At 46.7% G+C, this 14689-nt stretch overlaps 1 protein-coding gene across 2 annotated transcripts in view; it reads right to left on the reverse strand.

The window, feature by feature from the left end:
- NTRK3 (neurotrophic receptor tyrosine kinase 3) overlaps window positions 1–14689 on the reverse strand; it is a 219917-nt gene that overhangs the window by 3093 nt on the left and 202135 nt on the right. For both annotated transcript variants that reach the window (XM_075045072.1, XM_075045071.1), the window contains one exon: window positions 368–526. In XM_075045072.1, the coding sequence (XP_074901173.1) occupies window positions 368–526 (159 nt within the window). The remainder of the gene's footprint in view (window positions 1–367; window positions 527–14689) is intronic.

Here is a 14689-nt window from a genome sequence, read left to right on the forward strand (position 1 = left end):
AAGCTGGAGACTGCAGTAAAAGCCTCAGCTATAAAGGAGAAAGAGTGCAGAGGAAATTCAGGGCATGATGATAACTTAGATCCCAGCAGTAATTAGGGTATCCCCACTTCTGGCAGAACCCTAAGAGTTTATAAGATGTCGTTGTTATAGAGGTATGTCAGGAACTTAGAAGGGAGAGACTGGGGATGAGCCAGTACATGGCTTTGGCAGAGCCCTTTGATTCCTGCATGCCTAAGTTTCCCCAGCTCTTTGCCATGGGAGTGCCAAGGAGGGGACCATCTATGTACGAACTACTTTGCGAGCAATCTGGAAAGGAGAGGTGGTAAAAAGTACAGTTTGCAGCTGAGTTGTCTCAGCACTGTTGTACCTCTGTGTTTGAGAGCTGAAACCAGGGCTGCTTCCCATATGTGAAGATCTCCCAGAGGATCACCCCGAAGCTCCAGACGTCACTCTCTGTTGTGAACTTCCTGTACATGATGCTCTCCGGAGGCATCCAGCGGATAGGCAGCATGGTGTGTCCTCCAACCTGGGTGAGGGCAAAGGCACAAGGAAATCTGAGTGATGAGAGCCCTGAGGAAGTGGCCAGCCCTGACGTCATGTGGACAAACTCAGGGCCACCCTGTGAGCTACATCGACAAGGAGCTGTTCAAAAAAGCTGGGCTGGCTACTGCCTCCCCAACCACCCATGGGCTTACCCACCAATCCCACCTGGTTAACATGATGGATAGGGACTGAAATGTATCAAGATAAATGATTTCCTCTCCTCCCAAAATGGGCTTGTAAAGAAATCAAATGACAGAATGCCAAGAGTATACTCCAGCCCTACAGTCTGACAAACCAGGAGGCCAGGCAAGAAAGAGTGTTCGGCAAAGTATTGCGCCGAGTTTTGCAGGGCCTCAGTGCTCTGACGCACCCACCAGAAATACAGCGTGAGGTTTGGCTCTCTTCGGTAAGGTTTTCTAAAAGCCATGCACAGGCATCTGCACATCACCTAATTGCATGAAAGATTTTGTGCTCATAAAACTGTGCTACAGGCCTTTTCAAAGAGTGCTTTGAATATGTAAATGACTGCAGGACCGCACTGCAAAAAGGCGGTCTGTTTGTAAAGAACAGGCTCTTACAGGCAGGGATATACCCAGCATTTAATGGAGGCAGGAAAGCCAGCCCCTTTGGAGAGTTTGGAAATGGAAGAGCTGATGGGTGAAGTCCCATTGGGTATGCCAAGCCAGGGAAAGGCACTTTCTCGGTCAGGGTCTACCCTTCTCTAGGGCACATGAATCCAGCAGGTATACAGCAGGTTTGCAGGACGCATGCAAACAGTTTGAAAGCAGATGGATTTACCTTCAGATTCACTAGAGATTTCTAAACAAGTGTCTCTGAGCAAGACAAGTTTTTCTCTGTTCTGTCCTTCTACATAAGAAGCACCATCTGTGGGGAAATAGCTAATTGATAAGACCAGCCGGTGCTGGAAGCACTATGGCTGCAAGTCTCCAGCACTCATTTCTGCTGAGGGCAAAGTGTCCAAGGTTTTAGTGGTGATGAGAAAGAGCGCTTTTGCGGCACTGCTTGGAAGACGGCTTGTCTCATTACAGACACCAAAAAAGCAAGTGCTAATAACTTTGTAGCACCGCAACTAAATCAAACAGGCAGAAATCTCTCTGGTTCTATGAAGGATCGGGGAGAAGGTATCTGGTATCTAGATTTCCAGCACATGTGTGGCTATTCAAAATAATGAGATTGTTGTGCTCGCTTGGATGAAAATGTTTCTTGTACAAACAAAAGCTCTCCTCTGAGCTGCCAGTTTTCCCAAGCCACTACAGGCTTCTTTGCCTGATTAAAGCAGAACTAGTGTGGGGAAGGGTCAGTACAGAGACATGCTGCAGTGCTTGGAAACAGGAGGGATAGTGCTGGGGAGGTGTGTTGGAATAGGGTGTGAAATGGGTATGATGTTTAGCAGGCTTTCTGCACAGAGGGTGTGAGTCAGACTTCTCTGGGGTTTGACAGAATCTGGACTCCGGCTTGCAATGTTGTACTCAGAGGTCTGCAGACCCACCCTTTTTCTAACTCTGAAACAGACCCTCCCTCAAAAAAAGAGAAGGAGTTTTAGAAGTCTCAGGAACATCTTTTTTTCCTAAGTGCAGAGGTGCTCAGAACTGCAATGCAAGAAGATAAAAAGCTCATTGCAGCTCTACACCTCCTGTTTAGAGATGGCTTGGCTGGCATGTTCTCAGCTTGCTGCTCTGGACTCCCTAGAATGTTATCCCATAATGGAAATAATAGAAATATGCTTTTCTTTGTTTGTTTCTTTGAAACCCCGGCTGCAGTTTTAGCTCTTTCTTGCATTCCCAGCTTTTACAAGTTGCTTTCCCTTCTTGTGAAGGGCTCTGAGGAAATGTTATCAATAGAACAGGACATACATCAAACTTGATTGTTGCAAAAACTGTTTTGTGCTAATGCTTATTTTATTGTCCTTTAAGTAGCGCTAACTCTTCAGTTTTCCAGCAATCTCAAAATGATTACTTATTGCAAAGCACTCTACATTTGCAATATCCTGAATCTTGCAGCATCATTCGAGATTACAGGTAGCGCAACATATTGAGCACAGTTAACTCCTTTTTGAACAGGTCTTACAGCAGTTCAGAATCTACGAACCAGGTTCTCATCTTACACAAAAAATATTACAGCATTATTGCTTGAATGGGAGGGCCCTGATTTACACCACTTGGGGATCTGGCCCTAAAAGTAGAGCAGAGAAACCAGTAGTCCCAGCTCAGTTCTAATAAGCTAAAATAAAGTCAAGGTCTTTGGTCTCCTCTGGATACACCTTGATGAGGAACTGCCAGTAAAGTGACATACACAGTCAATGGTTGTCCCAAGGATGTGTTGACAGTCTTGGCTTAGCTTATATGGTGGAGTCCAGGGATTGCCAAAGCATTCCTTCCAGCCCTGTATGTCATGTGAGACACATCTTTTACTAAAAATTAATCTGGTTATTACCAAATCAAATAATCAAATTAATCTGGGGGGGGAAAACCCCCAAGCAATGCCCAGAAATGTGTGGGTCCCCAAATGTGGCTCAGCTATGCTCATAGATAATAAGGTATTCTTTGCTGAGGTATTCTTTGCTGAGGTATTCTTTGCATCTCAAACAGGGTGCCACATCTTTGAGAGCAAATGTTAAGTCTTGCACTTACTAGCTAGCTATAAGCAGAACAGGCATAAATTAAACTGTACCATGAAACTACTGCAGTGTCTAGCCTAGCACATGAGGCTGACTATTACATTTTAAAGCACCTCCTTTGACTATCCCTTACTGCTTCCCTCGCAAACTGATTAGGATTAAAATTCCCATTTCACAGATGAAAAAACAGATGCAGGAAGGCAGGGAAAGGCCCTGCTCTGAAGCTGTATCGTGAGTGAACACTAAGTCGAGTCTTCTTGGTCCGCAGTCAGCCATACACTGTTATTTGCTGATGTAGCAAAATCATTTAGAGCTGAACACAGAGGGATTGTGCTACTGATGCCATAGGAAACAGAGTGTGTCCAGGGTGACAGAAATCCTTTGCATAACATGTAGTGGCTGTGATCTGTGTTATGCCACTGTAGACTTGCACATGATTCTCACAGCTACATACATCTTTTACAGGACCAGCCATTGCCAGAAGCATAAAAGCAAAATGATGCTATTAAATCAGGCTAAAAAAAAGATGCTGTTTTTTTCTTTTGCAAAGTCAGTTTACACAGCATGTCCTTGGTTTTTGAAAGAATTGTTATTGTGTCTTTAGACAGAAGCTGAAATTTTGTTTCAGTCAAGCTCTTGTTTGCTCAGAGCTGGGCCTGGAAGGTTTCAGAAATAAGTGGCCATGCAGGACTGATGCTTGTCAGGAGCATGCTACTTCTGAGTCTTTTCTAAAACAGTCATGTCATCTTCCCACCCTATCTTCCTCCATTTCCCTTGGGAGCCAGGGATGGGGGAGCCCAGCCATCATGCAGGTTCATCTTCTAAAGGCCCCTACAGGTGAAATGTCCTCAAAGAGTGGCATTGCAACATGTCCCCTGGAGATACTCCACAAGCTGGAAGAAGGATTTGCTTTCGAGCAAAAATAAGGCAAGTAAAATCCTCTTCTGTTCCTCTCTTTAAATCCTATGATGCTGCCAAGCTTGCCCTTTCTCCTTGTTATTTTAATGCTTCATAGACCTGCAGACTGGCCTCTTTATCCCATTGCCATGGCTGTCTAGCTTTGCTTGACATTTTTAGCTCTCTTTTTCTCCCTAGATCAACTCCCCATGCCCACATTGACACGTTATTCCCACTGCTTTGCTCTTTCAGTTTGCAGTACTATCCTGGTAATAGAGCAATCAGTGCATATCCTCTGAGCGGCAAAAGTTTCCTTCTTCCGTCTCCATTTCAAGATCGCAGTATCACCTACTTGTTTCCATCCCTTTCTAATGGATACTCCCAAGTGCATGACCTGGTCTACAGCCATATGTTTCTGATACTCTGGGGCACCTGGCCTCTGCTCTGAAGCCTCATTACACATCCAAGCCTGTAGACTTGCAAGATAACCAGCCACTCCCTTTGAGCAGCTTATTGCTCTATTAGATATGAACCTCGGGGAGCTGGGGGAGGTTCATGAAAGGCCAGCGTTAATGGCCATTAGGGAGAGAGATAATTACTTAAATGCTAGTACAGCACTTTGACGATGTAAAGCTATATAAGTAAGTGCTACATACAAGTAGTATTATAAGGCTTGAGGTTTGTCTGCTAGCAAAGAAAGCTGGTGTCTAGGAAAAAAATTCTCCTTGTCCCAGCTTTCTGAATGACATCCAGCTGATTAGGAAGGGAAAAGATGACACATTATCCCCAATGAGTTCGACAGCATAGCAGCAGGTAGTGGAGCAGCAGTGTTCAGCAAAGACTGGGCAATATACCTGCAGTTTGGGCCATTAACAGAGACAGCATGGAAATCAAAACCAGAGTACAGCTGAAAAACCCTTATGAGAACTTTGGACTGGTGGGAATCCAGATACTGACATGTTAAAGCTCACATACTAGTTCCAGGGCTGTAGCACAAAGCAGCATTCAGAGGGGTGCTACTGAGCCATCCTCTCCATGCTCACAGCTGAAGGTTGCTTCATGAATCTCAGCTAAGAATGGAATTTGGTCTCTGGCATACTCTAAGGCTGTGCAGTCCTTTTTGTGCAGCTTCATTCCCAACTTTGAAATAAAATAAAAATAAATCAGTGTTTTTGTTTTCTTTGGTCATTTGACATTTGCTTTCCAAGGTCGTTTGGCAGTTTTCTTCCTGTTCCTGGCTACTTCAGGGAGGCTCTGCTCCTGTTCCTGCCTTGGGAAAGTTACAAGAACCACTGTAGGTGTCTTCATATGGTGCAGCATTATTTGACGTTCCCTTTTATGTGCAGGAAGCTGAAACATTTGAGTTTGTACAGAATCACGTAGCAGTAGTGGAGACCTTGGCACCATTTCTTTCCAGGAAAATCCACTCAACACTCAATCCACTCAACCTAGTGATAAGACACACATTCTCTGATTGCTGTCTCTGTTGCTGCTGCTGTAGGTAGGGATGACCTGGGATCTTCTTTAATTGCAGACCTGGCCGTCATCCCAGGCTGGGCTGCACCAGAACATATGTCCTTTAGACCGCAGCTCTAGAAGCTGGGTGATCCCTGGAAGATACTTAGCTCTGAACCTTCCCCCAGCAGCCAGATGTATGTCCCCATCAGGACACATTGATTCCTGCTGCGGGCAGGATGTGTTATTCAGCAGTTCTGTACAGCCTTGTATGAATAAGAGCCACAGGTGGCTGTGTCACCCGAGAGGACACAAGGGCAAAAAAAAAAAGCAATGCAAGCAAGAAGCAGGAAAAGCATCTCTGTTTGGCTAAGTTGAGCGCTTGGGAGAAAAACAAACAACAAACAGAACTGCTGTAGATCACGCCTCTGTGAGTGGAAGTTTGTCAGATGGGGTTGCGGCATGAGAAGGTGGCTTCTCAGGGGCCAGGCAAATGGCAGTACGTGCTCATGGCTGGGGATCCAGGAGGATACACTCCTTCTCTGCCTTCAGTGCAGGATCCAGCAGTGCTGAGAGATGTTTCCCTATCAGATGTGCCTGTATTTTGCCTGTGTGAGTCCTGACAGATTCCTGGGCACCTTTTGCAAAGCAGAGGGATTAACTCTGACATGCCAGACGGAGCTGAGCTTTGCTGAACTTTAGCTGTCCCGCACTTCGTAGTTTTAACTGTCACCTTACTAGGCTTTTAAGTACCCAAGTAGTTTACATCAGAGGTAGCTGAATTTAACTGCAAATTGTGACTGGATGTGATTCCGGAGTACTTTATCTGTAATTTCCTTTCAGCTTATCCAGAAAGAAAGGTGCTAGCTGTATCTGAGACTGCACCATTGCCAGAATTACTGTGGCCTTAAAAAATCCCCAGGGTGTTTTCCTGACTGAAAGGCATCATGCATTATGGCTGTACCAGCCCCCAGGCTGAGCCTCTTCTAAGTCATTCAAAAGCCGTCACTGCAAACTCTCAGCATAGCCCTGTCCTTGCCTTCAGGTCTTGTGCCTTTGCTCTGCTGCTGTCACAGCCAGTGCTGAACATAAGCCTAAAAACAGTCAGCAAACAACAAAAAGCTTCTACCAAACATTTCAACTTACTTGACTGACTTATTGTGTCCTCACCATGCAGCACTCTGCATGTGTATGCTCCACTTCTCTGGGAACGGCAGATCTGATCCTCTCCTAATCCTCACTTTCTACACCAACCATCTCTTCCATTACAGGCTCTGGCAGTGCAGCAATGCCGGGCTTGCTGCCTGCTCCCCTGCATGCCAGTGGCTGAAGACATCTCATAGCAATTAGCAAGGGATCACAGAGGGGGTTTGGAGATTTACAGAATGCACAAAGCAACCCATAGCTGTTTCTCCTACTTGCATGCAGCTGCGCTGGGTGTCCCAGCCTTGCCCAAAACAGGGGAGATGCAGATCGCCTGCTGCCAGAGGGGAGAGGGTTGGACTTACCCAAAGAGACCATGGGGAAAGGAAGCAAATGTCCCTGTCGTGAGGTGATGTAAAGAGCCGGATGGACTCACTCAGGAGCAGGAAAGACTGACCAGGCAGGGTTAATGCGAAACTGAGAAGGGGGTGAGACCTTCCTGCTCTTAGCAGGATTGTTTGGCAAGGGACTGTTTGTTCCCCCCAGATGCACATACTGTGTTTAAACATGAGGCTAAAAATAAAGCCTGCCATTGACATTGTTTTTCCTTACTTCATTTAACAATCTAGTTGCTTTATGACCTGTAATTCTGAATCACGTTGAATCAAGCGGTGTAATTTGCAAGCAGGGACAGCGGCCTTTCTCCCCCTTCCCCTCATCTCTGCTCCACTGAGTGTGTTTTAATCCCACGGTTTTCAGCATTCCTAATGAGCCATTAACAAGCTGCCAATTACTTATGCAAATGAGGGGGGGCAGAGATGGAGGGGTGGCTGTAGCTAGAGGTAAATTCTGCTACCTCAAAACGGCCTGAGATAAATCACTGCTGCTCTAAGAGCTGCCTGTACCCAAGAGTCCTCTCAGTTATATTATCTGCCATCTAAAAATGCCAGAGGTAATGCAGAGGATGGTTAAGAAAAGGGAAACAGAGGAGTAATCGCACATATATTTTTAATTATGTTTGCCAATAATCTATTTGGTGTGCTCCTTACCACAGTTCACCCCTCCCCTTTTCTTCCCAGAACTCAAAGCAGCAGCACCCCCAGCTAGGAAAGGGCCTCACAACCAGCCTGCAGAGAACAAAGGCCAGTTTCTCGTTTTCGTGTAAGTAAATGCTCCAAAAGCCATGGTCTCCAACACTGGGACATAAACTGTGAGAAACCCCAGCCATGCCTCATTCAGCTGGGGAGATATGGGAGCAGAGCAGCTGTAGTTTGCAAAGCACCTAGTAAAGAGGTCAGCAAGGCCACCACCAGGTCCTAGCCGTTCCTAAACCCCTGTCCTAACAGTTGCTGCTAGAGCCTTCCCAGGTGGAGGAGAGGTGACCAGCCTCCAGATCCCCTGGGCCACCTACTAAAAGCTTCTTGTGGCCCAGAATGACAAGACCCCACACTAGGTTCTCAGACAGCAGAAGAAAGCGATAGCACTGGGGGAGGATACCCTGGTGGGAGACCCAGTGGCTTCCCAGGAATCCCACTGCTTGGCTGTGGGTTGCCACTGGGCAGCTGGGCAGAAGGGTGCATGCAGATGGTGGCCTCTGTGGTCTTCTGCACTCAGCCACAACATGGGCACCACATCTGGGCTGTTCAAAAGCTACCGGCTAAGCCACCTTTCTTCTTGTCACTGCCCAGATAACAGCAGAGGCTGGGAAGGCCACTAAACCTATTCAAACTGCAGCCATCAGATAGTTTGTCAGGCACTGTAAGGATTTACCAATTTGTCTCCACCAGGCTGGAGACCCTTGCACCACACCCCACTTTTTTAGGACAGGCTTGCTCAAAGACATGCAATACCCGTGAAACAGCACAGCTGTCGGCTGGTTCCAACTTCAGAGGGGATCTGCAGTCTGCAAAGACTGCTTGTGCCAACAGAAATTGTCCATGACTGATCTGCGTTATCATTTTGCAGTGAGCTGGTAATACTACAAGAAGTGTTTAATAGCTCAAAAGCTAATCAGATAGAGGCTAAGTTAAACCATCATGATGCAAGAAATGCGTCCATCAGGATTCTGCTCTTTTTGCGACACAGAGAATGAAAATCAGCTCAGTTTCTGGCTTTGGAAAGTAGGAAGATTTGCCCAATAAATCTTAACCTGGCGATATAAAAGCAAAGTCTCAAAATGGCCTGAGAAAGGCAGCTTAGGAAATAGGACCAATAAAGCACTTGCATGTGCGATCACTCTACGCTAAAATGCTTTCAGATTGGTATCTCATAATCTCCCCTTCCATCGTCCCTCTCTCTCTGTCCTGACAGTGACTCCCCTCTGGGTAACCAATAACGCTCCGTCTTTGTCTGCAGCCAGAGCCATTCCTGACTGAGGACTATACATGATTTAGATAAGGCTCCATTACTTAACTTCTGGATGCTGGATAATCAGTTCAACTGCCTTGGCATTAATCATAATAATATTCAAAATTCATTAGGCTAGATTGTTTGGAAATCTATTTCTTGTTAATGTCAGATTCATTGAGCATAGGCCTGGCAGCATACAGATAGAAATTTAATACAACGCAGGGTATAGGATCTCCCTATAGAAGCAGTCCCTTTCTTTACGTGCAGCTGGACCGTGATCTGGCAGCTCCTGCCTGGTTTGTCGTTTGTGAATCTTGTTAAGTAGCAGTGAAACACTGTGAGCATGCTGCCAGCGTGCATGATGTTGGTTGACCAAGGGACATCTATAGAAACATATAGCTGAGTATGGAGTTTTTAAAGGGGAAGGTTAGATACTCAGATCTGCACCCATGAATCTCAATAGTATCTTTTGTATCTAAAAACTGGGCAGGCAACACAGAAACTTTTATGTGCAATCATGGTATGGAGGTAAAAAATCAAAAGTCTATTTAAAATAGAAATCTGTTCCTTGCTTTCCTGAAAACTTACGGTACTTCAGATTAGAGGATGGGGCCTTAGTCCTTTACCAAGATGAAAAACTTTCAGCAATAAAATAGCTGGATCATTCCTTCTAGCCAGTTTCTTGTAGGCCAATTGAGGACGGGTCCCAGTAGTGCCCTTCCTAATGGTTTATTTGGCCTGTTTAAGCATTTGGGGTGATGGTTCTTTCCTTCAGGTACAAATTCTCACCCTCTAGTTGAACAGTGGTTTCTCAGCAGGGAAACATCACGGAAATATAGAACAACTTCAGAAGATGCATACGCTTTCTCTCCTATGAAGGCAGTGCAGGCACAGATGGCATCTCAGACAAACATGTTGCAAGCTGTGTTAAAATAAAGAGCTCATCATCGGAGGCTGCAGTGTCACACCTACTAATGATGTGATTAAACTCATCAGTGCCGGTGGGAAAGCTGTGCCAGCTCTGGCACTGTTGAATGGAGAGCTGCATTTCACAGTAGCGGCAAACCCCAACTCCCCCCACCCATAAGTGAGGCTGCTGTAGAGACACGTCGAATATATGATGTTAATGGCTAAACTTCCTGAGGCATAAAATAGGGGAGGTTGCCCTGGACATGCCCTTCCCATGCCTGCCTGAAGCATCCCTGTCAAAAGGTGGTGTGGCACGCAGAGGAGAGGCTGCAGATGGTGACAACAGGCAAAGAGGGACTGGCACAGGAGAAGAGAGCGACTGCACCCATCTGAGCACAGCTGCGATGAGGGAACAGCAGCAGCACTGGGAAGTGGCAGAACTAAAACCAGCGATAGTCAAAATGGTGCCACCTGCAGAAGATGAGGCTGGGGTTTGGCTGCAGGATTCTGCTGGAAAACAAGCTAAATTTGAAAATTCAAAGGAATCAAGCATTGCATCCTCTTCTGCTCTATTTTTCCACCTGAGACTTTCTGTGCATTGAAGTTTCCTCCATTCTTTATCAAATTTTCCAGATGCCCTTGAGTAGGACAGAGCTGCTGGAGTCCCATGCATTTTAACCACTGTGTTAAAATTCTTCCTCCCTACTTTATTTAGTCAGAAGCGTAAATAAATAAGCAAACCCACAAACACAGGAACCTGGCTCCCAGATGCCATTAGAGCCCTCGAGCACTAAGTGGCCATCACAGACATCACTGGTTGCCTTCTGCTCCCCTTCCTGCAGCCAGCCAGACGCTCCACCCCAGTGAGCCCCGCTGGGACCATTTTACAAACCCAGCACCCGGTAGGACACATCTGACTGTTTTTGCCATAATATAGGACTGCTTCTAGACGGTCAGCTCCCCGAACTGGGTGAGTTTTCCTAGATGAGTCTCTAGCCACCTGCTCTCCATTAGGGTTAGCCACAAGAGGAAGGACGGAAGGAGAAAGTGAGTCTAAGGAAACCGCTAATGTTCTGCAGTGTCTGATAGGATGAATGACCCCTGCAGACATATGCTGAGCAGACAGGACAGTCCTCAATTATGTCATTGCTGGAGCATTTACTTCAAGGAGAAACGTGACTACAAATGCTGGGCTTAAAGCCTTGACTGGTTTCACTGCCTCTGGATAAGCCGCTCTAGTCCAAGAGCGTTAGGTATGTGTATGCAGCATGCACAGGCAATGACACGCATGTCTGCGTAGGAAACAGCTTCACAGCCCAAAAAGTAGAGCTGAAAAAAAACCCTATTAAATTTCATTCTGCCCTCTTTCCTTTGTGAGAGAGGGCCCTAAAGGATTTGCTAAGGTATTGATGGGTGCCAATCCATATATCCCAGTGGGCAACCCACAGCCTCCCTCAGGAAATCACAAGCAAATCTTGCCTACATGATGGAAATTTCCTGCTTGCCACACTGATTTTCCCCAGCCTCGTCCTCACCGTATTATCCCTGTGCTAACTTCTATATACTTCTCTCACATTTTCTAACCTTCAAGCTCACAACCTTATAAATATTTGCAATCAGGTAGCACATCTACCCACTCCAGTCATTCTTTAGGCAAACTATTTACATACAGTTCTTTCTATCCTCAGCAATCAATTGCTTCACACTGTCTTTGTTTCTGCTGCTCCTCTCCAGAAGCTGTTGACCTTATGGATACTCTTTGTGGAGCTCAGTCAGGGACATGTGGCTGTGTAATAAAAGAGTATTTAAAATAATGATTGCTGTAGAGGCACACACTTTGCTCTTTGACATAGGTCCTTTACATGGGTGGCTTCAGAAGAGCATTTGTTTCACTGGCACACTGGAAGTCACAAGCTTGCTGGGGAGCTGCCACCCCACAAGGGAGTGTGCTTGGTTCGAAAAGGACAGGGTTTATAAAGACAAAATGCAACATGGCCTGGGGCACGCACAATCTCACTTTACAGCGATACTTGCTGTATATTGATCAGAACAGGCTCAGTGCTTTATTAGCCACCCAAGAGGTGCGATGAGCTGCTACTGGAATTTGTGCTTGATAATCAAAGACATTTGTCATTCTTCAAAATGCTCCCTGAGTAGGTGTTTGATTTGGGTGCGTGTGAAAAATGGAGGACAGCAATCCAGAGCAAGAGGCAGGGAGGCAGCAGGCATGGGTAGGGTGTCCTGCTGCCCACCCCTTATCCTGACCCACAGGGCATCCCTGCTGTGGCATCCCCTGTGGCCCCAGGGACACCATCCCACAGGGCAGGACCCAGCGGCCGTGCAGCTCTGTGGCTCAGCAGAGTCCTCCACCACTGGCAAAGCTCTCCCCCATGAAGCTTGAAGAGCAGCAGCCGTTGCTGCCGTTCAGCCCCCGGCTGCCTGGCACACATAGCTCCCTCAAAGCCCTCCTTTCTCTTTTGGCTTTCCCACATTTCCTAGACAAACTGCTCCGGGTTTTTGTCCTCCCTCTCACTGACAGGTACAGGTGGCCTTGCTGTCTGCTCATTGTACCTCCCCCAGCTTGAATTGTAAACTAACAACAGCTTTAAATGCACCTAATGAGTTTTCAGTCTGCAGTCCTCTGCCATCCCTCTGCTTCTCTGACACCGGGAAGAGTCGTTTGGAAACCTATCGCAGACTTCCCTGTGTTGGAGGTCTAATTACGTGGAAACTGGTGGCCTTGTAAGTACAGGGTAATCTGCTGTGTAATACCAAGGTAAATTATCCCAGTACTTCTGTCTTTTCCACTGCAACCTTCTGCAGAGATGGAAATACAGCCCGTTAAATAGTAATTAATCTCAGAACCATTTGACACTTGCCCAAACTGGTGAGGAGTAACCAGCAGAAGCCCACTGGCTCTGCACGGGGCAAAGGACAGGCTCAGGACCCACCGCTCTGGGAGTCTCTGGTGTCACCTGGCCAAAGCAGGGGCTACTTTGTCACCCAGCTGTCCGAGTGGCGGCTGCCTGGGGCAGCGGGGACGGGCTGCTTTCTCAGAGCTGGATGCAGCTGTCTCCTGCCTGCCCTGTGCTAGGCATTGCTTATTCAGAGGGACACATCCAGAGTCATCTGCAGGAGGAAGGGGGCACCAGGGGTATGCCGATGCCCGAGGGGAACAGGCACCCGCCCTGTCTGCGTTAGCAGAATGGGGCCAGAGGTTCAGAGCTGCTTATCCATGATGGGGGGGTGAGCCATCTGGAGCACTTTCTTACCCTCACCGCCAGCGAGGTGTGTGGGAACCATCCAAACCAGCCAGGCATAGCCCTAGGCGTTCACCCTGCAAAACTCCAGGAAAACCAGCCAAGAGACTTGCTTTCTTCCTCCCCACTGTGAGATGCGCTTGGTTCCCTCCCACGCTAACAGCCTGTCGCCCTGGGGCTGGGGGCTGCCTGTCTGACCCCTGGTACCTTTGTAGCAATGAAATATATTTGCATACATTTTAGACCTGCTGACAACATTCCCTCTGGAGACCTTCAGGTTTTTATAGTAACCACGGCAATGGTTTTCACATTATAGACTAATAAAATATTTTAATTTGTTAGGAACGTTAAGGTGGGCACTGTACGATTCTTATGACATTTAAATAGTGCTTAAAAAAAAAAAAAAAGGAGGGGGGGTTCTGAGTGCATTTCTTTTCCAAACAGGAGCACTGAAATAGAAAGTCAAAATCCCACACGCTGGTACTGAGATCAGCTCTGACACCTCCCCTCTGTGCCTGTTTCACTTGAATACCTGCCAAGTTAAATAAGCAAACATGGGACTGCGGCGTCCTAGTTGCAAACCTGGTTTTGGCAAATGAGCCCTCCTCCTTAGTCACTCTGGTTATGCTGCGCGGCAGTGACCCGATCTGAGCATATATGACTCCATGTACCATTGGCCTCTATGGACTGGGTCACAACTAATGGGTAACACTGAGTTTTTGCACCTCAGCCTATACTCACCTATTTCTTCCCTCTCGCCCATTCATTGTGCACTCTGATTAACTAACCAGACAAGAATGTAAAGCAAGCAAGTCATGGCTCTAGAGCATCCCATCTTTTCCATGGCACACAACATACACTCTGTGCCACAAGGCAGACTACTGCACCAGACCCTTTCCTCTGGCTGGGTAGCAATTGCGTGGTTTGGAGTCAATAAGACTGCACTGAATAAAGCAGGGGCATTTTGGAGGAGGAAAGTTGCCCTTGCAGCTCGATGGGTTGATATGGCTGATAGCTCTGTGCTCAGTTTCCTAACCTGTAAAACGGGGCAATGCCACTTACTGACTTCTCAAAGGTGCTGTGCAAGTAATGGCTTGTACAGTAAAACAATAAATGGCATGGAAAAGCCTGCCAAGAAAGGGAAAAATTGACAAATGTTTAGCTCAGTGTTAGTTATACCTGAGACAAGAGAGACAGAGGGTTACACGATTAATATTATGGAGAAGAATAGCAAAGAAGTTCCTTTGTTCTGCGAGTACTTTTGCCTTGTACCTCAACCAGATCATACAAGATTAACGGCAGGTGATTATGTGAAGTCTGTACTACAAGGCTGAGGCAAGTGTGAGCTAGGACCTCCCCATTATCATTACCTGACCTTGCACGTTCCTTTTTGCAACTTCAGCATTTTTTTGTGGATAGGATATCTGAGTGGTTATTTTAAGAGAACTGTGTTAAATTTCTTGCTTCTGTGCCAGGTACCTGCTGTTCAACAAAC

The sequence above is a fragment of the Buteo buteo genome, chromosome 13, assembly GCF_964188355.1.
Source record: "Buteo buteo chromosome 13, bButBut1.hap1.1, whole genome shotgun sequence".
Classification (NCBI taxonomy): domain Eukaryota; kingdom Metazoa; phylum Chordata; class Aves; order Accipitriformes; family Accipitridae; genus Buteo; species Buteo buteo.